Below are 24,188 nucleotides of genomic sequence, written 5' to 3'. Positions count from 1 at the left end.
TTTCATTTCTTGAGGTAGAACACAAAAGGCCGGAATAGGATTTAATAGGGCTGGGAGTCATTGGTCGGCAAGGTGTGGGTCAGCTCAGAGGTGGGTGGGGATGGGAATGGGAATGGGTTTCATAAGTAAATGCCAGTGACAGGAGAGGGATCAGAGAGTGCCCATACTATCTCAACATATTCAAGCACATTGCACCAATGCGCAGTTAAAGGCTGTTTCATTCCAAAAAAGAAAACAAATTAAAATAATACACAATGAGCTGTTATTTTCTATCCAGAAAAATGCAAAAATAAATAAATAAATTCTCCATAAAGTAAAATAATTCCATCAGGAGAGCGGGAGCGTGCTAGTGTTCCTCTCCTTTTCAAAACGCTGGTGCAGCTCGTCTTTTCTCTTACTGAGCGCATCATCATTATCAAACAATAGGACTGCTCAGGAGAGCAGGCATTGTCATTACAGCCACACACAATTAGAGTGCAAGTAGGAGAGCAATGGTTTGTTTGTTCTGTGCTGAACGTATCCCCTCACCTTGGATCTGTTGAGTATATCGCTCTAGTTAACACGTGTTTACCTCCTGACTGTATTTTTCATCTCGAGACGTTAAATGTTTCCTCCTGCTATTGAGCGATGCCGCTTCAGAATACAAATGAAATCTAACTGTGCATGAATTCCAGAGATGCTTATCGCTCTCCAAACATTTTTCTTCATCATTTTAAAATGTTTGTTTGCAGAGAACAAGGTGCTGCATCAGGTAATTATAACGGCATTATACAGGCAGTAAATACATTTGCAATGAAAGCTGTCTGATAAGCCTGAGACATTTAGTTGAGTAAATACAGTTAAAAGAAAATAAATCATGAATATGTTGTTTGTTTATCATACTTTGGCCCATGAAATGATCCTCGTCTAAAGCTTCTGACAGGAAGTATACTTCAACACAGAACACATGGAGGAGCAATACAAAATAGATTGGAGAAGCGATAACAAGGACAAATAGCCCACCTCCTTATCCCCCTCCAATACTGTTTATTTCGCTTTGCCCGGCTTGAGAAACCATTGCAGTTTCATTCTCTAGTCATTCTGCGGCCAGTCTATCCCAAGTGTCCCTGAACATTTACTTGATGAGGACAGACAGGTCTACTTACGTATGCGTTTGTATGCTTTTTGTAATTGATGGAGTCAACCATTATCATTTATACCATTATTGTGATGTCACTGCTACGACAGGCCACTGAAGTATGGAAAATCAAAATGCTTTGACACCCACACAGATACAGTTGAAACACTCCCCCGCTCACGGACCGACTGTTTCAACGTGTAGTGAGTGGATGGAAAGCAACACAAAAAAGATGTGGTTCTACCCGCCCAGGACAGAATGTATCACTCATTGGAATCAACACCATGACCTTGAGTGGCAGAATACGTGAAACATTTAAAACTGCATGGAAAGTGTACCATAATAGTAGTGACCACAATCGTTCGGTTTTCCACTGAGGAGTCGTTGGAGACCTGCGGGTCCATAATATTTACAAATCGCGTGTACTCGTTCCAGTACCCGATCTGCAAAGAGAAAACAGCGCTTAGTGATGCAGCCCGACTCACCGACAGCATATAAGTGAGCATATAGAAGACACACTTGCAAGTATTACTGGGAACTGCAGTGATGCAGGGCTTATTGAAAAGCCACTGCATTTCCCAGAAGGCTTGCTGCCTCTGCCCTGAAGTTCAACCACAATAGCAGTGACTGAACAGAGGACTAACACAGACCAGACAAACAGAAGTTTCCCAGTAATCTAAGCAAGGAGTAGACAGTTTGTGTTCCTACATTCAACATACGGTGAAGTGTCATGATTACAAATAAACATAATGATCAACATCAGCTCAGATAGCCAAAATGTGCTGGAACTGTGGAATATACAAGCATTTGGTGGACAACTTTGATCCCTCCCACCTTCAGCTTCCCAGGTTTTATGTTAAATAATGATATTCAGGCCTTTGAACTCCATAAACATTTAATAATTTAGTATAATATTCCAGTGGCTCCACAGTTTCCCCTCCACATTGCAGCTAACTCGGCATTCTGCTGTACAGATGCTTAAGTCAAACTAATGTCAAGTGTTTGTTTGCCCATCTGAAATAATGGCTGCTCTGGCTCACGATGAAACATGTTGCATATGTTGTTGCCAATAGTCTAACTGTTGCTGGCTTGGATTCCCCCCCTTCGCATCTGGTCTGCATTTTTTTTGCCTCAGATCTTTCAATGTTTGGGACAAACAGGTGTACAACACTGCACCAAGTTTCAGCACCAAATGGAGGCGCTAGAAAGCAGCAAACGTCTCAAAGTTGAGCCCCAAACTGTGCTTACAGTTTGTGCGAATGTCGTTAGTGCCGGACAGGGGAAAAGCTCTTAAACGCTCATTCCTCGGCTCTTGTCCGACATTGATATTTGAGAGACGCTGCTCGGGGGACCGGGCTGCCGGGACTTGTGTCGTGGAGTGTTGCTCCGGAGGCAGCGTCCTGATCTCACCCCAAGCAGCGGGGACAGACATCAGCCCATACATCACTCATGACAGTCTCAGCTAAGAACCTTCATCCTCTAACTGTCACCGGGCTGACTGGGGCTCCAGGTCCTGACAAAGTGCTGCCCCGGCTTGTCTCATCCTCCCTCGCTCCCTCACTCTCTCCTGCTGACCTCCTTTCTCCATCTCTTTCGCCGCTCTCTCCTCCTCCGTTAAGCTGGAGAAGAGGGCGGGGGGCGGGGGGGGGCATGCAATGCTAATTTAAGTGTGGGCTTTCGAGGCCTGGGAGGCAGGCGACATAATCACACATCATATCAGACTGAGCTCGCACTTATCCAGTTAACGAGAAATTCACAGCTATCTCTTGGAACCCGGTGAGGTTATGAAATAAAACCAGAGGTCATCATATGGTACTGGTTATAATGTGAACGTACCGCTGGGAATTACAATTTTGAAGAGGAGCCAGAGGAATTCTTGGATCCCCTTGGATAATTGGTTATTTGAATGGTAATTACTGTCAGGAGAGGACCAAAAATCATATCCACACTATCCCACGGCAACAAAATGGTCTTATATCATCCTTTTGATAGGACAGTTTTAGCTATCAGATGGCAGGCTGTGTGTGATTTGTGTGGCTTGTAATGTTTGGCATAGCTCATCAGCGCTGCTACCTAACAGAGGTAGAGCGAGACAATCAGTATAACTCTGTGCTGTCCTCTCAGCCCTGCTACTCCCACACGACTGCAAGAGCCCTCAACACTTTCACAAATGGAGATGGAGGCTTGTTTGAAATGTTCCACTTCTGCACAAGCTCGCATTTTGTCTCTAACTGGTTTGGGGCAAAGTTTTGGGACGTCTAAACATGTGGCCAGCATTTTTTCCTTTAGTGCTGATGATAAATTAGTCATTCCGAATTATGCGATTGGCTAAATTCCACCATTTTGACAAGTAATGACCTCAGTGTTTATGTGTGCCAGCTGTTAGCTGTGTTTCGTTAAAGACCAGGATCTTTTTTTGATCAGGTCTGGATGTGACAGTTGATGGATGAGAGCTGATTAGAGGTATCCGGTCTGCCTTACCTTCCTCGGCCCACCTGTTTTCATCTCATAAACATCTATGGTGTAATTGGTCCTGCGGCCATAGTTGTCAAACTGGATGTTCCCAGTCATCCCCTGCACTTGGACCTGATGGACAGGCGGACAGACACAGACAGTAGAGTGTGTAATTGCCATCACTTTGCATATATAGCTGGTATATTAAGGTGGCTCGTGTCCACGCAGCTATTGGAGTGCACGCAGCCTGTTAATCAAATGATGAACTGGATACACTTTAATAAAAGATGTAGTTTTATGGTAATGAGAGCCTGGATTTGAGATATCTGGAGGCATGAGGGAGGAGAAGCGCTCCGCGCTCTCTTCCCTTCTCTCTGTCACTTTCCATCTTTATCACATTCTCACTCGCTATCTCTGCTTCACTTCTTCCAGCCTTTTCTTTGGTTTCCGACTTACCCCCACCCTCTCTGTCTCTCTGTCTCTCTCTCTCTCTCGTTCCTTCCCTCCCCCCACCACCTTCCTCACCGTTTTGAGAGCTCTCTCGATGTCGATGCCTTGGCTCCAAGGTACAGCGGGATTGGCTAGACAATCACCAGCGCTGCCTCGGCGGGAGACGTCCACGCGTTGGCGCCGCAGGTACCTGAAGGCCTCTGCTATCACCAGGATGGCATCATGGGTCAGAGCAGAAGTGTACTGTACAAAAAAAAGAAAGAAAAAAAACAAAAACAGCGGGACACACAAAGACATGGTGAGAGGCACAAGATAAGACAAGACTAGTGTCTTTGTTGGGAAGCTGTAAGTACAATGAGACCATTCTGGTGAAATTGGGGCACTCTATGTGATGTTTTAAGCCCATGCATCTCAATGCCTGCAGGTCAGGTCAGTGTGGGTGGAGGTCTGACGCCTAGCTTTTGATCAAAAATAGTTAGATTAGACAGATTTGATTAGAAAAGCCAGGGCTCGTCTTTGGGTCAGGGCCTCTTTCAAAACTTTTTGTGCAGAGTTGGAGAGAAAACAGAGAATTAATGTGATTTTTAAAAAAAAAATTTTTTTATCTCCCACGCACTTCCCCTCCAACTTTGCCTGACCTTTTCACCACTGAGGGTTGAGCCACTTGTTTGTTGACCACTGCACCATGACAAAATCTAATTAAATGCCATTCAAAATCCATTCCTTTCTTGATCATTGTTTAATTAGATGTAAATTGAAGCTGCAATATAACCTTGGCTTGCACCGCCTATCAATATATCGATTGCTCGGAGGGATGCAAAGCAAAGACGGAGGAAGCAAGGGGTGGGAGGAGGAGAGAATGACAAAGGCAAACAGAGGATGAGAGGAGAAGAACCCGATAGAGAGCACTTCAGAAGGGATGATCGTTGTATTCTGCATGCACAATGAAAGGCCTTGCACACCCTAGTACCTTCAGAGGAGTGTTTCGGGCTTCTGGGAATTCTCTTTCATCCAGCCGCTCCCAGCGCTGCATAAACTGCTGCACAATCGGGTTCTCAGGGTTGACTATCTGAAACCCTGAAATGTTGGCTCCCCCGGCGAAAACTTTGTCCAGGCTCACATTAGAAAATCCCTGAGATGAGACACAAGGGAAACGTGGGAGGAGGAGACTCGTGTAACTTGTTTTTCTTTGAGGTTTTTTAATATAACCTGGGGCAAAGCACCACAGAATATTAGCAGCTACTCAGGCAGTGCGTAAGGTGCATTTTATTAAGAGTCCTACGCTGCATGAGAAAGCAGCATGTATTTGCCATTACGCTGAGGCAAACGTTCCTCCTCACACTTTGTGGTGTAACCTGAATTCATTTTCTGATAAACAAGCAGCCACTCTCGTGTTTGTGTCATATCATGTAACAACAAAATATTTTACTTGAACCAGCTGGCCTACTTTCATTCGGAAAGCTTTGCCATGTTAAATACCAAATTCTAATGCATTTTAAAAACTTACACTGCGTTTAAATTTGCATGTTTACCCTCAGGCTATGACCGTTATTTCTTTTTAGGGTCAAATTGCTGTTTTTTTTCAGTATTTTTAAAGTGCAGCATTGTGTCGTGGTGCGCAAGGACATGTGTCCGACTGCTACATAATCGCATCTTCTAAAGTCGGAGAAACAGCAGTGGGAGATCGGCAGGCGAGAGCAGGGCCGGCCTTCGCATTAAAGCCCTCGTGGTAATATCAAGGCTGAGTGAACATTTCCTTCCCCAGAGTATGGGAAAAGATGGCTGCCCTCCAAAGATAGTTAAAAAAAAAAAGGTTAAATGCTGTTTATTTAGTGCTTAGGACATTCAGTCGTTCATTAGGTCTGTTGTGTGGCTGCAAGATTGTCATTTGTAAAGCATTAGCAACAAACATAACAAGGAGAGAGAAAAAGAACATTTACAGGCCGGTATTTTCTGATTTCATACAAAAGCCTATAATCCACTTATTGTGAATGCACATTTGTGCTCCTGGCTGAGACTAACTTCCATTACGTGCAGCAGAAAGCAGGTTTCACTCCTTCCCACGGGAGCGGCACGGTTATTACTCACAAGATTGGCCAGAATGTAGTGGTAACCACGACTGTTCTTTCCCAGGGTCACAACCTATGTGAGAGAGAGAAAAACATCGATACAGTAAACCACCCATGAGATGAGAATTGGGAGCCCAAGTGGCTACAACAATCTGTGTAAATGCAGCAAGGTCCTGCGAGCACACAGGATGCCAGCAAAGTTTCAACAAAGCAAAGTCTTGTGTGGAAATAAGAGGAGAGGGAGCAGGTGTTCATTAAGTTGAAATTGATGATGAGAGAGAAACGGGAACAACGTGGAACCTCCTTGAATATTGTGCTCACTTTGAAGTCAGTCGTTGGTGCAGCGATGTGAGTCCTCAGTAACTGCTGGACAGAAGGTGGGCATTGGAGAAAAATTTCAAAGGAATTTACAGTGAGACAGTGAGATGAAGATCACTCTCTACTTTGAAAACATCACACCTTTGGAGCATAACAGCATGTTTCAGCCCACGCAGCTTGTCTGAAAATAGTAAGTGGTGTTCTAAGCCATTCCATCACTGTGTTATCAGCCATATGCTGCCTTTTATTCTGGATTTTTTTTTCCTCATTTTTTTTTGTTCTGAGCCTGCAAATAAATCAAACTGCGAAACTCTAAATTGTCCTGGCTTTCGGTACATTACGTGCTGGACAGGGTTTTCGACTGTGGCCTCGTGAGGTCTGTTATTTATGACTTTGCAGTGGATGGACTTCTGAGCGGCTGCCATGCAGAAACCTGTCAAGCATGTCTTGGTTTTCATCTGCGTTCTACAAACACCAGCAACACAAGTTTACAGCGAAATCAGCGTGTTTGCACATGTTCTGGCTCTGGCTCTGTCACAAAAACAAACTGTCAGTTTATCATCTGTTTGTGTGTGCGTGTCAAGCCGGGGACGTTGGATATTTGTTACTGCGGATCATTTACGACATTCCCGCTGAGTAGGAGAGAATGATATAAAGCACTCTTGTATCTTCACATCGCAGGGTATTTTCAGTTTCACCCACTTCATCTCCAGTTAGAGTATTTCATTTAGCAGTTTTAATTCTATCTGACCCAGGGGCACTTAGTATGCAGCACCACCAAACAATTAAACAATCATCCCTGCTTGAACTGAGCACCCTGAAAAATTAAAGGCTTGTCTGCTTCATGATGGACATCTGAAGGTTGTCCACGAAGGGAGAAGTTGTTTTTCACGACAAATGGCACATGAGGGAGCACAAACACACAAAGCCTTTCACTCATGCTATCAAGCTGCTCGGGTGGGTCAAGGTTCTCTGACAGCTTCCCCATTATCAAGGCTTTAAACCTCCAACTCTGCAGGATGCCAGACAGACGGGGAAAAAACCAAGAAAGTGAAATGGAAACAAAGAGGAAATGAGCTGATTATAATGCAGAAATAGCAGGAGTCGGCTTTTAGGATCCATCAATCTGATTCTAATAAGTAAGTGACAGGAAGCTTCATGGAAAGAAATATTTGACTGCAGTGATGTCAGAGCTAACAGTAACTGTTCACAAGTCTGCCTTCTTGGCCTTTAAGCTCTGCTTCATTTTCTTGTCACAAAGAAGCGCCACACTCCTTCACCGCGCGATAACCTTGACTCTGGCTGTAAGCCCTCCTCACGCTTGCCCTGCAGCTGGGCAGAGGAAGACCTCGCCACCTGCCTGCAGCCTGCAGCTCGCAGCCAGCCTGGCAACGGCTACAAGCGGCAACCTTGGGATGGAGCACAGCAAGACGCTGATGACACAGAGATACACAGAACCTCCGGTCAAATCACACAAACCTCTCCCTTCAACCTCTTCAATTAGGCAGACGGCAAGACCCGACTCCAGTGGAGATGGACAGATTTCATTGTTTCTTGTTGTGATGCACCGCTGACTGCCCAGAACATAAAACCCTCAGATAGCGCAGATTGTGATTACTGTCTTTGTATGATATTAATAAAAATCATGATTTTTTTGTAAATGTCCTTTTAAAATTAAATTTATTTGACTAATTATAATATAATAAGAATATAATAAGCATCTGTCATGGCATAGTTTTATTAACAACACTTATTTCCGTTCGTCCGTCCTTCCTTCCTTCCTTCCTTCCTTCCTTCCTTTCTTTCTTTCTTTCTGGACTCAAGTAGTTTGGCACAAGGCAGGAGAAACATGTTCTCTTCCGGGTTAAACAAAATCCACCAACCAAAAGTCTGCAGATGGCTTTAACAAATCAGTTACGTTGTAATTAGAGACTTTTTGAGGTGTCGGTAGATGTTTTGTTGTTTGACTTTGAGTCAGAGCTCGCGCTTCCTATTGCCTCCAGTCTGTATTTTAATCTGAACTAAACACATGGGAGTGATTTTTATACATTTTCAAATTTTACTCCTACAAACAAATTGAATTGAAGTGCTATTTCCTAAAAGGTTCATCTGTGCTGCTGTGATCTTCAGCTTAAAATGTGTTTTTAGTAAAAGTAGATGATTTTGCAATGATTATTGAGACACCTTGGTTTATCATAACTCTCTATTCTTTTGCCTCCTATTCTCTATGAAGGGATTTTTGTTGTTGTTGATCGTCGGTAGAACGCATTCATGCATACAAACACCAGCCGACTATCCAATTATTCTGTTTCCAAGTGACACTGTGTTTAGTGTGTCTACCCCTTCAATAATGCAGTTCCTGTTTTTCATACAGCACCTCTTGCTGATCGATCTGCTTGCTGGCTCCCCCACCTTTTGTTCTGCAGCTGAAGCAAAGCCTGCGTTTTGCAGACTGGAGTTTTTCTGTAAAGCCTTATGGGGACAGACAACTCGGCTGACCTTGACTTCACCTTCATCCTGTCTCGGCATGCTTCAGCCCCACCAGACAGAGAGCCCAAAATGTAACAATAATCTCATAATAATAATCTCTATTTATGGAGCACTTTTTCTAAATTGACATTACAAAGTGCTTAAAATGTAAAACTATAGCTCCACATTTTAAATAATCGTTTTCCTTCGAGTTTGACCTTTCCACTGCCACAACAGAGGAAGAGGCAGACTGAAAATGATAGGTTCCCCAGAGTTTTTAAATATCATACAATTCACTGAGGCATATAAAAGACAAACAAATAATGATGCAATTATTTTTACCAGCTATCTGATCTAGGAACAGTCAGAGACCAAAAACATGCCGACTCTTAACTATTTACTGGTGAGGTGCACTTTCTCAATGAAGGCCTTATCTAATTAATATCTTCATTTTGTATTAATAGGCTGATTAATTGTTAAGATTAGTAAAAATAGACCAAAAACTTAAAAAATATGTCATTTTTAAATGTCTTGTTTTGTCCAACTGACACTCAATTTACCAAAGATGTTGCATTTAAAACAGTAGGATAATGGCAATAAAGAGCATCTCAACTGAGAAGCTGAAAACAATTTGCTTTTGGTGATTTTTCTTTGATAAGTGACTTGAACAATTAATCGATATCAAAATTGTTTATAATTTCCTGTCAATCAACGTTTCCATTAGTCAGCTATTGATTGCAGCTCTAATTGGTATGCCTATAAATGAGCACGAGTTGTCTGGGAAGGAGGTCAAACAGCCCTGCTCGAGTGCTACAAAAGAATATTAAATTGATATGATAATTATTATTTAAACATTTTCAATGCAATACGCTAATTAGAATTTTAGTACATTATAAAATCATATAATATCATATGTATAATATTTAAGGTGATGAAAATGCTTCACACATTTTATTAACACTTTATTAAGATTGATGCAGTCTTCAGTTTTACTTTAAAAGCCATCAGGAGGTGCAAGTGGAGGAGTCAGGAAACAATACTTATTGATATATTTAATGCAGCTCAGTGTTAGTGACAATAGCTGCATTACTTTGGTATGCACATTGTCTCTGTGGAATGTCACGTCGGGGAAGTCACTTACAGTTGAAGCTAAATTGGTGCAAGTGTTTGATAGTTTTCAGTCTCACCTTTGGCTGTGGAGTTGATGTTGGTCAACATTTTAGATTTACAGACTGAAAAGCTGCTGCTCTTTTGGTGCAAAAGATACTGTTGTGATGTGCCTGAAAGTATAGCCGAGGGATTTGGACTAATACAGTTTCACCTCTTTACTATATTCGATGTTGGTCAGGAGGTTTGTCTATCCAGGGCTGGACAATGTAAACTGAAACATGATTGCTGACTAAATTACTTAAATTGTTTTTTTTTTTTTTTTAAATGTATTAAATATCAAATTAATACAGTGACATTTATCTCTGTTTCTAACAGACCATCTTTGGCTGTTCAAACAGGCAGCAGTTTTTATAATGCATAGGTCTGTGTCAACAGTCTAATTTTATAGTTTGGCTCGCTAACAAAATAAATGTTAATTTGTGGGAATATTCATTAAGAAATATAAAATCAAGTCAGTGATGCGACCATCTTCTTGTCATATTTCCCTTGTTTTTACAGGTGCCTGGTAGCAATACTTTACTACATCCAGAAGGTGGCGGTAATGCACCAAAAAGCTGTTCACAAACCACCATTAAACAATTTAACAAACCCAGGAGAAGAAGAACATGTTATTGCCTGGCCACGATAAAAAGAGCAAAGACATGCAACAATGACAAAGTTAAAAAGTTCTGTGTAGAAATCCTTTAAAAAAGAAACAATGAGGTCCCGTGCAAACTCTGCCTGGTGAAGCTAGCTTATCATAAGTCAACCACAACTGTGCACAGTCAGTTGCATGCAGAGCAGACAATGGCCCTCAACACCAAGATGAAGCCAATTACATGTTTCTCATCAGCTTTGTCAAAGGAGAAGGTTTTTGACACAACTTGTAAAATGTGAAAATTAATAATAACAGCATTGATTTTTAGGATTTTAAAGATAACTGGGTGCAGGGTTGTGTATACAGTACATGCATTTTTTTTTTTTTTTTTTTTTTTTTTTTTAAAGGGGGATCATTGTTACAAAAGTGTGCTCTGATTGAAACCTTTCAAACCAAAAGTTGAAATCATATTTGCACTACTAATCAGACTGTTAATTAGGAGCGGTTTTAACTGCTACATATCATTTTGTGGCTGCAGAGATACCAAAGAGCTCCACTTCACATATTATAGGACAACAGGGTGAATCTGAGCTCTCTGTGCTTTGATGTGAGAAGACTTTCCTCTTCTTCAGACTCCATTTTTACTTCAAGCCTCCTGCAGAAGAGCCTTTGGTAGAGTATTCTCTAATTAATAGCCAGCAGTGGCTGTGGCTGAGATGCTTTTCTTGGCAGCAGCGATATATGCCCCTGAAGAGAGCACAAGCCTTGGCCTTCCCCCAAATGCAGAACATTTTAGAAACACCTGACTCCTATTCAGATGATTATGTCTATCACTGCTCTGAGATACAAGAACAACCTGAGACTTGATACCTTGGGAGCGAGGAATCACTGACACTGCAGCTGAGATGCCCTCGCGTTCGTGTGCCAATACTTTGAAACGCTAATATGGCCTACTCTGTTTTTGCTGAAAACGATCAGGGTAATTTCGCACGACTGATAAGGTGAAAAGGGTTTCTCTGGTTTATACACTGCATTATTATTGCCTGTATTCTTGCTGAGTTATTGCAACATGTTCAAATCTCGCAGTCGCAGCTCACAGGTTTTAGCCTCTCATTCAGTCGTTGAGTCAGCAGGTCACATTCTCTTTAATGATAACACTTTAATCCCATTTAATTCTATAATCGCAGTTTGTAAATGGCCCTCAACAGCCAAGGTTGGTGCCGGGATTTTTAAAGCACCACGTAGCTTTACATTGAGCAGGAAGGATTCGGCTATATTTCCTTCAGCCCCTACTCTCAGCTACTTGGGGACAATAAGCGGATGTTGAGATCAGAACAGAACAGACATTACTTCACTTTCCTGCCTTTTCCCTCCCATATCTTTTCGAGCAAGTAACATTACTTGAAAACAAAGTCAAAGTAATCAAGTCGCTGTGAATGCCTGAGAGGGTTTTATGTGTCACATTTCGTGTTGTAACTCTGGAAAATTAAAGACCGCCAAAGTACATTTATTTAGACTTTATTTCCATTTTTATTACTTTCAGTTACATCTGTGTTTGTCAATATGTCACAATATGTCATCCCCGGGTTTAAAGAACGCTGATGCTGCTCCCTTTTCTCACTGTGTCATCCACAACGTTGATTAAGTGATGTTCTTTTTATTGACGGCATTTTTTTTTTTAAATTTTCTGCTGGCAGTCAATCGGCCATTCTCTCCCTCTTCCACAACTTCTTATCTCCCATGGTCACATTTTCATCCCTTTCTTAAATTTGATATCACACGAAGATTCAGATTCTACAACATAACCAGCTGTGAATTTTCTCCGACGACAGAAAAGGGGAGATGGACCATCTCCAATTCTCCATGGGGAGGCAATATGGCCACCCTTAATGCCTCTACAGGCGGCAGAATGTTGTTCTAACAAATCCCCAGATGCACCTCTCTGTTTTTTTTTTCTCCCTCTTTCGGTGAATCCTTTTCAGTTTTTATTGTTTTCTCTTTTTTTTTCCCCTTCATGAAAATGCAGCTTTGCGGCTGGCAGAGCGCTCGCTGCCTGCCTGTCTTTGAACAGCTTGCTTGCCCTGGGCCTGTCCCAGACGCTGTTCGCTTTCTTTTTTTATTTCTTATTTTGTGTCTGCTTCTCTTTACACTAGTGATGAGCAGGTTGTTGCCTCTGAGCAGACTCCAGCACTGAAATCCTGGGAGGAAAGAGGGCCAGCAAGGAGCATGCAGACAGATATGGGCAATCTCATAGATGGATCAGATTAGGCATGACAATGTATACATAGGGTCAAACACAAATGCAAGCACACAAAGAGACAGTCAGAGTCCAGAATGCATAAACTTACTGTTGAAACCCATCATTATGACAAGTGATAGCGATATAAAGATGATTAACTTATACTCAATCACAGCTCTTGTTTACAGCCCCTCTTTAATGCCACCAGCATTTCTGCGGACATATAATATCATGACCCTTGATGGTTCAATGAAACACATTGATTGGATATGTTTGAGAGAGCAGAGCTGGCAAAGGCTCTCCCGTCTCTGTTGTGAGGGAAGGCTCGCCATAGGGTTAATTTATCTGCAGTGCAGTATTGATGGAGAATTCCTATAGGCGATAAATCCAGAGTGGTTGTTACAGCATAAAATGATAATGGCCGGGTGGCGCACTCTCCTTGGCATCCCAAAACAAATTTGTGGGGAGACTCAGTCTGCTTTTGTATGAGTAAACAAAACTTGGCCTGATGCAGCAGTATGCAAATACTTCTCTTCCCGTGTTTTTACTTTGTGTCAAATGTAAAGTGAAGGCAATACAAGTGTTGTTAGGTTGGGTGTGCTTCAACCAAAGGAAATACACATTCAGTAGTTTATATCTATGATGAACTCTGTTGTCAGAAGTTGGAATAAGAACTAAAACAACTTCTTCATGAAGGGGTTATGGTACCAGGAAGTTCACGTGCAACCCTTTTAGGAATCCTGTAATTATCATTATTTAATCAAGAAAAAAAGTTTCCTTGGTTTCAGCTTCCTATGTGGAAATGTTTTATGATTTCTGTATTTAAATCCTATTTATGTGTTATATGTCTGTGTGTTTATGTTTCCATGTCTTAAGAGCACCACTCAGAATGGCCTCGCTGTGAAAAGATGCTCTGTTGCCTTACCTTTATACTTTATAGATAGTTATCCTGAAGAAGCCATCGATAAATAAGGACATTAGATTCAGAAAATGTAGCATCTTACATCGATCAGCCATAACATTAAAATCACTGGCAGGTGAAGCATAAAGTCTAATATTTTAACCGGATTGAGAAATGTGTTTGTTTTATTTAAATGGCCATTTAAGAGACTGTGGTTTGTGGTGTTGTTGAATTTCACAGGGTTATACTGAGAGGTGTTCCTAATATGTTGTCTGCCGTATTTATTTGAATTAGTTTGAATAACAATTATAATCCTTATGAAGGGAGCATTTACGGCTGAGCTGTTGTATTATACTGAATGCTTCACCTGTCAGTGGTTTTAATGTTAAGGCTGATAGGTGTATAATGAGCAATACAATCTATAAAATGAACTCGGTCGTTTGTAAATTGAACAAAAAAAAAAGTGTCTCTTCTGGGAGACCAAAAACATGTATATTATTATTATACTATTTATAGTGCTAATGCTTATACTGTTATAATACTATTTCTATAACTAATGCTTATGCTGATTTAATACTATTTTTTTTTAATCGCTAGTGCTAATATTGTTACGGTACAATTTTTTTAAATAATTAATGCTAATACTGTTATAATACTATTTCTATAGCTAATGCTAATACTGTATTCATACTGCTTCTATAACTAATGGTACCTGAACAGAACTGTGCACAAACAGATATTTGACTTTTGGACACATTTTGCTGTACACAAGTCTTTGCACTGCAGTTGTTTGTCATCAGAGAATAGGTTTCTAACAAATCGCTGAATATCAGTTGGTGGTTTTTTTTTTAAAATAAATATAAATGAATTAAAGCTTATAGTAAAGATGTAACCCTGGATTCGAGGACACTACAACGACAATTCATATTTACGGTATTAGTATTATTATTGATGCATTAACAGGTAAGCCACATTTGAAAGTTTTAGCTAAATAGTAGGTTCAAGTAATTACGTTATTATTGTTTATTTTACATTTCCTTTGTTTTGTTGTTAAAATAGAGAAAATAAGTAACTATAGATATAAATATAATCAAATAAATGCTGGTGAGTAAACAGTGAACCCTTCCTACTAAAATATAAGTATAAAGATAAAATAGAAATACTGCTACATTTTACTCAGTGCTTGAGTAAATATTCTACCACTGGATGTCCTTTTAGCCGTTTCGGAAGATTATTGAAACACTGAAAGTTTAGAAAGTCCAGAGCAACTAAGGCCCGGCAGGACCAGCGCATTAGCAACGACTAGATCAAAAGCGGTGGTAATGAGGAGCACTATGGAGGACTTTTTTTGTGTGTTTCTGTACAACAATTGTACCAAATTGTGAAACCTTAACATTTGCCTGTTCAAGATAACTGTACACTCCATGAACTTCACTGCCTGGTATAAAGACGTTCATTTTGCAGTGGGATTACTCAGGCTGAAATCATGAAACTAAGCCACTGAGCTGATTCCCATTTCCCCCCAGCAATCAGTTGCCTGGATCTGCCCTGCCTCATGATCCTCTCTCAACAGGCAGCGACCTTGACGGATTGAAGCGCCATTGTCGACATTGTTGCACACGCCACGCACGCACGCACGCTGGCCGCGGAAAACAGGTTCTATTCAGACTCTCCCACCGGTCCACCGCAGTTGAGGCGCTATCTGTCTAAAATCATTGGTTAATAGAACTACAGCAGCAGGTAGAAACAGCGGGTTTCCACAGAGCTGACAGTGGGTGCAGTTTTTGCCATGATTGCTCTCATGGGAGACAGTCCATTCCTGTTTCAGTGTATAATGGTATGGCCCAATAGGGGGCAGCTGCAGAGTGAAGTCCAGCAGCTTCCCTGAATGCCTGTGACTCATCCGTATTGGCAGTGTTAGCCAGATTATTTCAATTAGCTCCAAAAAAAAAATTAAAAAATAAGTCAGACGCTGTGGTTGTCACTGAAACAAGGGGCAAAACTGAGCCCACTGCTGCTTTGAAGGTTAGCTGCTGTAAAAGCTTTATTTTCACTCTCTGTACTAAAACAAGGTTTAGACAGAAAAATGTATGAGGGTGACGGGAGGAGGTTGAAGGGTGGAGAGAGCACCAGGGAAAAGAAATAATTCATTAATGGGAACAAAGAGAGGAACAGCAGAACATCAAACCGATTATTACTCTGCATCCTTATTGTTGTTTGCAGGGGGAAAAAGCAATTAAAGACACAACCATTAATATGCCTCACGTGATTTGTAATGAATATTCTGGGCTTTTCTTGAAAGCTGATGCATACTCTTAACACAGCAAGGAAATCGATTTGAGTATAGTCCCTGGATTGTAAAGGGAGGAAATTTGCAGCTCAAGAATTATATTAGACACGGCAAATTAATACTAAAAGCAATTCTGCTTTAAACTATGACTCTGGGATCAAATTAGATTCATAAAAAAAACAAGTGAAACTAACAGTCGTTAAGGGGATATTGGGAGGAAAAGAGAAGCCAATATCTAAATGAATGTTAACGAGTAGAATCCAATTTGGCAACTGATTGCCTTATATGCAGTCAGCAGCAAGCAGGGGTGTAAGGTGGAGAGGGGCGGGGGCACAGAGGAGATGCATGGCATAATGTCCACTCATGTATTCATGGTAATTGTGTTTCCTCTACTACAAGGACTGGTGGACCTTTCATCTCCCCGGGCCGTGGACGTGATGGAGGCACGGAGGGGTTTTGGGTTGTTAGAGGAGGATTTGAAAGGCTGCATCATTAGTGGTCTCTCCAAATGGCTGCTCACGCTCAGACCTCTTCTCCTCAGGCTCTCGGGCAGCTTCCAAACACACTCTGATTTTCAAACAAGCCAGCCTCAAACTTAACAACCAACTAAACTGAGCCACTAAAACAAGTAGGACTAGTGCAGTGTCTTATACGATTTAAGGCGGTTACACAAACTCGGTGTCAGTAAAAACAAGTCAGTTTGTTCCAAATTTAGCTGCACATTTAAACTCTCATAAAAAACATGCAGAAGGACAGATGATGTCACCACACAGGATACCAACACTTTTACAGACAACATCCTCGAATTGCAAAGTACTAAATTGTAGAGTTTAAAAACATGAAAGGGCCAGTTCAACAATTTTCCATTTCTTTTTGTTCCCCCTGTAATTTCATCAGCGTGCCGACCAGACAGGTACAGTGCACAGTCGGGTTTTAGAACTTTTTTACAACTGAAAATAACGCCAATGAGAGTGAACAGTAACAGGGAATTAAAACATGCTAAAATCCTCTGTGGAGGAATTGCAGAGTCCAGTGACAATTCTCTGCAGATGAATTGCTTGTTAATTGAGGGACACCGTTCACGTTACACATCTGTCATGTGAGCCATTGTGTGTAGAAAATTATTGATTAAAGAACAGAGGCTGTAGAGGTTGAAACATCCTTTATATCAACCAAGCTCCAAAAATATGGATCCTTCATCTCCCACGATTCCACCCATTCTGTTTGTTCCTTGTCTGCATAGGCGGCCTTACGTATGTTTCATCCGTTTCAAATGGGCCCTGGGCCACCAGGGGGCCTCCAATTGCCATGCAAGAAGTGATGACTCCACTGACTTTTGGCCATTTTAAGACAACATTCTTCACATTGCTTCTCTCAGGAGGTCGTTCGCGATGTTGGAGCCGAGTATCACGTGGCTTTGCAGTCTATCTAGTGACTTGTTCATATTCTGCTAACCATTTGATAGTTGGCTTTGATTAACTGCACGTTAGGACAGCAATGGCAAGTTAATTGATTTTGTAATGCAGTTAGCAGAAATACGTTGTTGTAACACAATAATTGATGGTTATATATTTACCATCCCACCTTGTACGCTTATGGCTTTGAGTCACAACTCATTTTGTGTACACTATCTGAATTTGCCTTTGTTGAAATATTCCAACACTGTATGCGTTTTCAATTTCAAAAGGATAATTTCTAACAATCACCAACTTGGTTGCTTTATTCTTACAGGTCACGAAGGATTGGGGCATGCTGGGTAATGGCAGGGGAAGAGTACGAAGGGGACTGCGGAGAGTTTCCCAGCATTCTCTAAGATAATGTGTTTGTTTTTAAATACACATTTCTATACCACCACAAGTATTATGTGGCAAACAGTATTCGGTTTATTTATTGGTTCTTAGACTAATTCTACTGTGTTTCTGGAGTTGCAAAGTTAGTTGTCATGAAACAATGCATATTGAACCAAGAGTGAAGTCAGTTGATTATTCACACGGCTACGACCATCTCAGCGGGCACTTGCCGAAACTGTGTAACATGGACAGGAAGCAAGTTCGTATGATCAAATTGGTATAAGCTCCTGTAAATAATATTGGGTGAGAAATAAAAAGGTAGGGCCCCTATTTGAGATGATGGAACGGGCCCCTGGATGCCTAAGGCCGGCCCTGCTTGTCTGCTGAGTGTTTTTTTTTTGTTTTGCTTGTTTTTTACACTATGTGCCCAGTTTTTATTGTGCTATTTTTGTCATCTTTCAACCCAGATCAAGAAAAAACCTAAAGCTATAGTGCAGAACTTTTTAATATTTATATTAACATTCGTTATCTTCAAGCCTACGCCAAATGAGTTTCACATTTCAAATGCGTGCTAATTTAACCTCACGCTGCCACGTAAATCTCTGTATTTCACAGAAGCTTGTGCATTTGTTGCCTGGTGTGATATTTCCAAGTCGGCTGCATGAATGCATACTAGCTATGCTCTATGGGCAGGGCATTCACACTGACTTCCACCAGCCGTGCCGGGTAACTTCCAGTTTAGTTTGTGCTAACTTCAATGGGGATAAAATATTTAGATCATGCCACTCTTTTAGACATTCCATGTCATCAGACCGAATGGATCCAACTCTGATAAACGAGTCATTTCACAGGGGTGTGATGCCTTCTTTTTTATTCATCCACCATTTATATACTGTTATACTTCCACAACAGTAGTACCAGAGAAATCTACAGCGCATCCTACAATGTAAGCACATGTCGAATAGGTTTTTATAATTAGTTTCACTGGCAGAAGAGGGAGACAAAAGTTCTGCACTGTAGAGTTAAAGTTCCAATCTCACACTTCTTTGTTTTGCTCTCTTTGGCGCAGCCTATGTCGATAAGCAATCATTGCAGCTGTGTTTTTGACATTGACCTCCAAACAGTTTCACCGGTGGGACGTTATTTCTGTTTCTTAAGATTTGCATTTGTAACCGTTTACTCATAGTGCTAGCAGAGACCGGAAAAAAAAATGTATGCGGCTTCTTCTTCGTCTCAGTTACCTGCTTTATACACCAAGCTTTTTTTAGTTATTGCAAATGCAATGGCTTTCATCAGCAGACCGCAGGTTCAATCACCATTGTGTGACCTCACTTGGCGATAGCTACACATTCACTTGAGTGAAGATTTTCTAGATTTTTAATATTGACATCATTAGATCTACTCAGACTTAAGAAAGCTCCTCCAGAGTGACAGAAGACATGATGCAACTGTTTACACAGGCTGACCGTTATCCACCACATCCACCACATTACCTTTGGCACGTAAAATTGGTGGCTGTAATACCTGTTGTTTTGTCTATTAAATTTGCTTGACATTTATGTGCCCAAAGCTGGAAGCAATAAACAAGGCTAACTGTTCAGTGTAGGTGTTGTGCTATCTACATGTGTTACCTCCTGTACACCGAGTCTGATGCCCACCTGTTCTAATATGGTGTTGATCCTGTCCACCTCGCAGTCAATCACGTAGCGCTTCTCCTGCCTCCTGTCCATCTCCTCAATGATGCGCTTGAACTCTGCTGCGTCTGTTGTGCTGCTAACAGAGCGAGCCGTCACCTGCCAGTTCTTAGCCACCGCTGCCTCCATGATGGCCTGCAGTATGGAGAAACCTAGAGAGAAGGAGAGATGCAGGCAGAGAGAGAGAGAGAGAGAATGACCCAGCGGATTAAAAACAAAAGAGACTGGCACACAAAAACAGTTATGCACGAACTGAGTGGCCTCTAATTTATTCTGCAGAGGTTTTTGCTTGAATCCAAAGGTTAAAGGCCATCTCATTACAATCTGAAATGGAATTCCAAAGTCTTGAAGCCCACTGAAATATTGTCTGGAGTCTAGACTTTGTGTGCCAGCGTGTGAGTGTGTGTGCATTTTCATTTGCATATTGAGAAACCAATATCATAATGAAGTGAAAGGACAGGAATCGTATCTCCATATTATTAAAAGATCAGCGGGTGATGTTTTTGCGCTTGGCATGAATTAAATAATGGCATTTAGCTGAGCCACATGTTAACTTTGACAGTGCGGTGAAACACATTGCGGCCCGTGTCTCCTTGGAGGATTGTGCCAGCTCGTTTAAAGATAAAGACAATGAAAGATTCATCCAGGCCAGTGGTAGAAAGAGATCATTATGCGACCAGAAGAATGGAGCGTGAGCCCTTCTAATGATTAATTCACACGTGAAATATTTTCATTTAACAGAGCACTCAGTAACACTATGGTCAAATCACATACCACAAAATGAATAATGTAGCCCTATTTCTGGGGCGATAGATTGCGTGTAGTGCCAGCTGGAATAAAAATGGCTCTCCAATGTACATCGAGTGAGAATGAACATGAAAGTTATTAATGAAAATCAAACACACTTGCTGGTATTTCATTAAGCCAAGGACAATGCAATTCCATACTCGATGTACAATAAGCTTCTTTTCCATATCTCTATTCATTTTTCATTGCCTGTCATGTGGGTAACTGATACAAAGAGGGAAAAAAAAAGAAAAAAAAAAGAAGAAGAAGCTGGGGCACGTGCTCACGCAAAGATTTTATTTGACGATTAATATAGTTTGATGTGATTGGGTTTTATGCAAATTGTCTTACAGTTTGAACCACAGTGGGCAAAATAAACATTTGTCATAAAGATTTTCTTTTACTGTGAGACATTTCTCTGTACAACCTTATCTCCATGAACCGGCTGCAGACAGCCAACAAAGCTGGCACAGAGACCAAAGAAACAACAACAGCTCTAACAAGAAAACCATTTTGCGACTCTCCTTATTGCTCTGCTTTTGCATTTCATCTAAATGGTCAAGTAGCTTTTTTTTTTCTTCTTCTTTTTGACTCTGAGACTACTGCGCCATGTGTGTCTGGGTTCCCGGTGTGCCGCCACTTCTACATCACACAGCCACGTCTCCAACCGGATGACCTTTTGGCGAGCGGCACAGCGAGTAGTGGCGACCGACACACACCGTGTCATCTGTCCAGAGGAGCAGTGGCACACTGCCTGGAGACTTCCGACTGCCAGACCTCAAGGTTATGTGGCAACCCAGTTATCAGGTCACCTCCCAAAGGAGGTAGCCTATAGTTTATAGTCAAAAGTAAGTTACATGCAGAATGTAAACTGATGAGTTATTTTTTTTTTTTTATTTGGATAAAATTAAAAAAACAAGGTGAATGACTAACACATCTTATTAACATGTTGTGCGACAAGTATATGTAACTTGTCGCACAACACTGGCTTCAGATGATAACACATGTTGAGGGGATGTTGCTGAAGTTTTTGGGTGGCACAACTGTTTAGCCGTAGTAACAACTGAGCATCCAACATACAAGGTCTGAGACTTTTCCCTGTAGTGGGATAACAGCGATATGAAGGGGAACAAATGCCACAATTCCCTCTGAAAAATAGGAAAAGAAAAAACTACAGGTGAAGTGAAGACATCTGAAGCTCCTCTGAAGTATCATCACTTTTACATGAGCACAGCAGCAGCAGCCTCTCATGTACCATACCTCCTCACATCCTCTCTACCTAAAGCAAAAGTTACTGAGGGAAGGTTTGAATAACATGGATGCATTATTCATTTTCCTGAGGCATATGCTCAGAACCTCACCAACCTCAAGACAGCTGGATAGCATGGCAGTCATCCCGGCAATGAAAGCCTCTCACATTAAGAGGTGTCATGCAGATTAACTGGGTCAAAATGGTCTCTGTTGGTTTGGAAACTGTTGAGAAGGCTGGTAAAGGTAAAAATTCCAAGGAACCATGTAATACACGGTAATCACATTGGGTGTACGACATGCCGTGCATATGGGTTCAAATGATAGGGCGGATATTTGTTTCAGGGCTGTTTGTTTAGTGCACCGTAATTACTTATTCCTGTCCCGCTATATATTGAAACAGATGCATTATGCTAACTGCTATGTGAAAGAGTGAAACACTGTTCTGTCAATCAGATTACAATCGCAGAAGGCTTTTATTTTGAAATTGCTGATTTGTGCGCAATTTGTCTTCCCTGTGCCTCTGGCAAACCCTGAACTGTGTGGGAACAATTGGATTAATTTGAGATTCACAGAAATTCCGTGCCTGCCTAGTTTTACATTTGAATGGAAATTAAGAGATGGGATCTGGTGGTGGTAAATAGTCTGTCCAGAAATGGATTACTTTTGCTCCTGTTTTATGCTAAAGTCAGCAGAAAAGTTTGTTATGATTTAGACTTCAAAATCGAAAATGAATAAAACCCTCTGAGCACAACTTAATCTGACAGCAGCAACAAGACTGATAGTTCCCTCTTCATCTACTAGCGAGTAAAAATGATAAATCATTTTGCTATTCCATGCTTCTCTGCAAAGACTTACATCTGCCACTCACCTTCCTTGGAACAGAGTCTAATTCCAGCTTCAGCCAATCAATGAACTCATCCTTCTGAACAGCATTGGAGGCCCTCATATAAATGCTTTTGATAGCAATATTTATCTCCAACATGAGGAAAGCTATAAATCCCATACACCTCTTTGCCATCAGGAGCGCCACCGCAGTGTTGCATCTGAAAATGTAATACAGTCAACTACATAAATTATGGAAGACACCAACAAGGTTTCCTTATCGCCACCTATAAATCCCCGCGGTACAAATGCAGCAGCATGCAGCGGCTTCTGCTGATCATGCTCAGTGCCAATCATGCCATCGAGACACGGAGACTTTTTACATGCTGCTCGCTGCCGCCGGTCACGTGGTATATTGTAAACATAAAAGCAGACAAACAGTAGCAGGGAACAATTTGTACCGTATACTTGAACACAATTATTGTATACATATTTGTATATGTATTAATGTAAACTCTAGATACACAGGACCTAATATTTTTTTATATTTATTGTGAGTAAAATTTAAGCAGAAGTTAAGTTTCACCTGCATGAATACTAACTATTTTATATACTGCAACATTATACAGTCTACCTGCATATTAAGGTTTGGTTACGCTCAATATATACTATACTTTTTTCGTATTTTTGAAATTTTAACCATGCTATTTTACATTTTTTTTGTTTTTTCATAAAATATTTGAATTCAATTATTGATAGTTGACCATTAGTATTTTTGCAATATGTCACCCTACATTTCATGTACTTATTATTTGTGGAAGTGACCAATTCTTGAACACACTGTTTAACCATGCAAGCCCTTTACAGAAGCTAGTGACAGTAGTGGGTTCAATACTGCAGCTGTCGTGGATGTCTTTCCTCCGTCAATCACAGGGAGTGAGTTGCAGTGTTTATTGTGACTTTCCCAGTTCCTGCTTTAAATTTAGGGAACAACATTATCAACTGATTTCAATATTCGTTGCAGCAGCAGTGATTTGATCAAAAACAATTCTGTGAAAAATCTATGATGTTTACTTGATCAACCCCAGTGAACAGGGTGATGTCACGTTGACTCACTATAATGCTGCAGTTTGTTTTTCGTCTGATAAACTGCATCAGTGTTGCATCTACTAGTTAGTGTTGCCAGGATACAGGCCAAAACAAAGCTTAACTCTGACGACTGAAGATGGCACAAAGAAAGAAAACATGCTTGAATTAAGCAATATTACACGAGAGGGTGTGCTTTAATGTGACTATTGGCATGACAGTGATGCGGTCAGGGCCAAGGCGCTTGCTCCGACATCCGTAAGCATCACTGAAGTTGCAATTTTACAACAAGTTATCAACTAAATAAAATATGTAAACAAAATGTATTAATATTGCGGGTCCATTTGTGTGTGTGTGTGTGTGTGTGTGTGTGTGTGTGTGTGTGTGTGTGTGTGTGTGTGTGTGTGTGTGTGTGTGTGTGTGTGTGTGTGCGTGTGTGTGTCTGGTAATCGAGATATTTGTGTGAAACTTTGTTTAGTACAGGCTTTATTGTGATATTCTTTGTTTCCTTTGGCGCCTTTGTGACCTATGATTGCTCATAACCCGCTTCTCTGCATCCAGTCGCAATTTGTATGTTCACAGAAGTGTAATTTCAGCCTCAGTTGTCATATAGGCTGCAATTGAAGTGTAATGTGTGCTGCAGAGAGGATCTTCCAGAGTTGAGAGGGGAGTGGGAGTGGGAGTGTCAGTGGTAGTGGGGTAAGT

At 41.1% G+C, this 24,188-nt stretch overlaps 1 protein-coding gene across 4 annotated transcripts in view; it reads right to left on the bottom strand.

Moving 5' to 3' along the window:
• The window catches only part of gria3b (glutamate receptor, ionotropic, AMPA 3b), an 84,459-nt gene that overhangs the window by 22,877 nt on the left and 37,394 nt on the right, over window positions 1-24,188 (bottom strand). For all 4 annotated transcript variants that reach the window (XM_069171204.1, XM_069171205.1, XM_069171202.1 and 1 more), the window contains exons 4-9: window positions 19,503-19,690; window positions 6,110-6,163; window positions 4,992-5,153; window positions 4,097-4,264; window positions 3,599-3,703; window positions 1,456-1,560 (exon numbers count right to left, since the gene is read on the bottom strand). In XM_069171204.1, the coding sequence (XP_069027305.1) occupies window positions 1,456-1,560; window positions 3,599-3,703; window positions 4,097-4,264; window positions 4,992-5,153; window positions 6,110-6,163; window positions 19,503-19,690 (782 nt within the window). The remainder of the gene's footprint in view (window positions 1-1,455; window positions 1,561-3,598; window positions 3,704-4,096; window positions 4,265-4,991; window positions 5,154-6,109; window positions 6,164-19,502; window positions 19,691-24,188) is intronic.

This window comes from Embiotoca jacksoni, unplaced genomic scaffold, assembly GCF_022577435.1.
Source record: "Embiotoca jacksoni isolate LCO1_2020_lvr unplaced genomic scaffold, fEmbJac1.0.p SCAF_5, whole genome shotgun sequence".
Taxonomy (NCBI): Eukaryota; Metazoa; Chordata; class Actinopteri; family Embiotocidae; genus Embiotoca; species Embiotoca jacksoni.
This window is presented reverse-complemented; position numbering and strand designations above follow the sequence as displayed.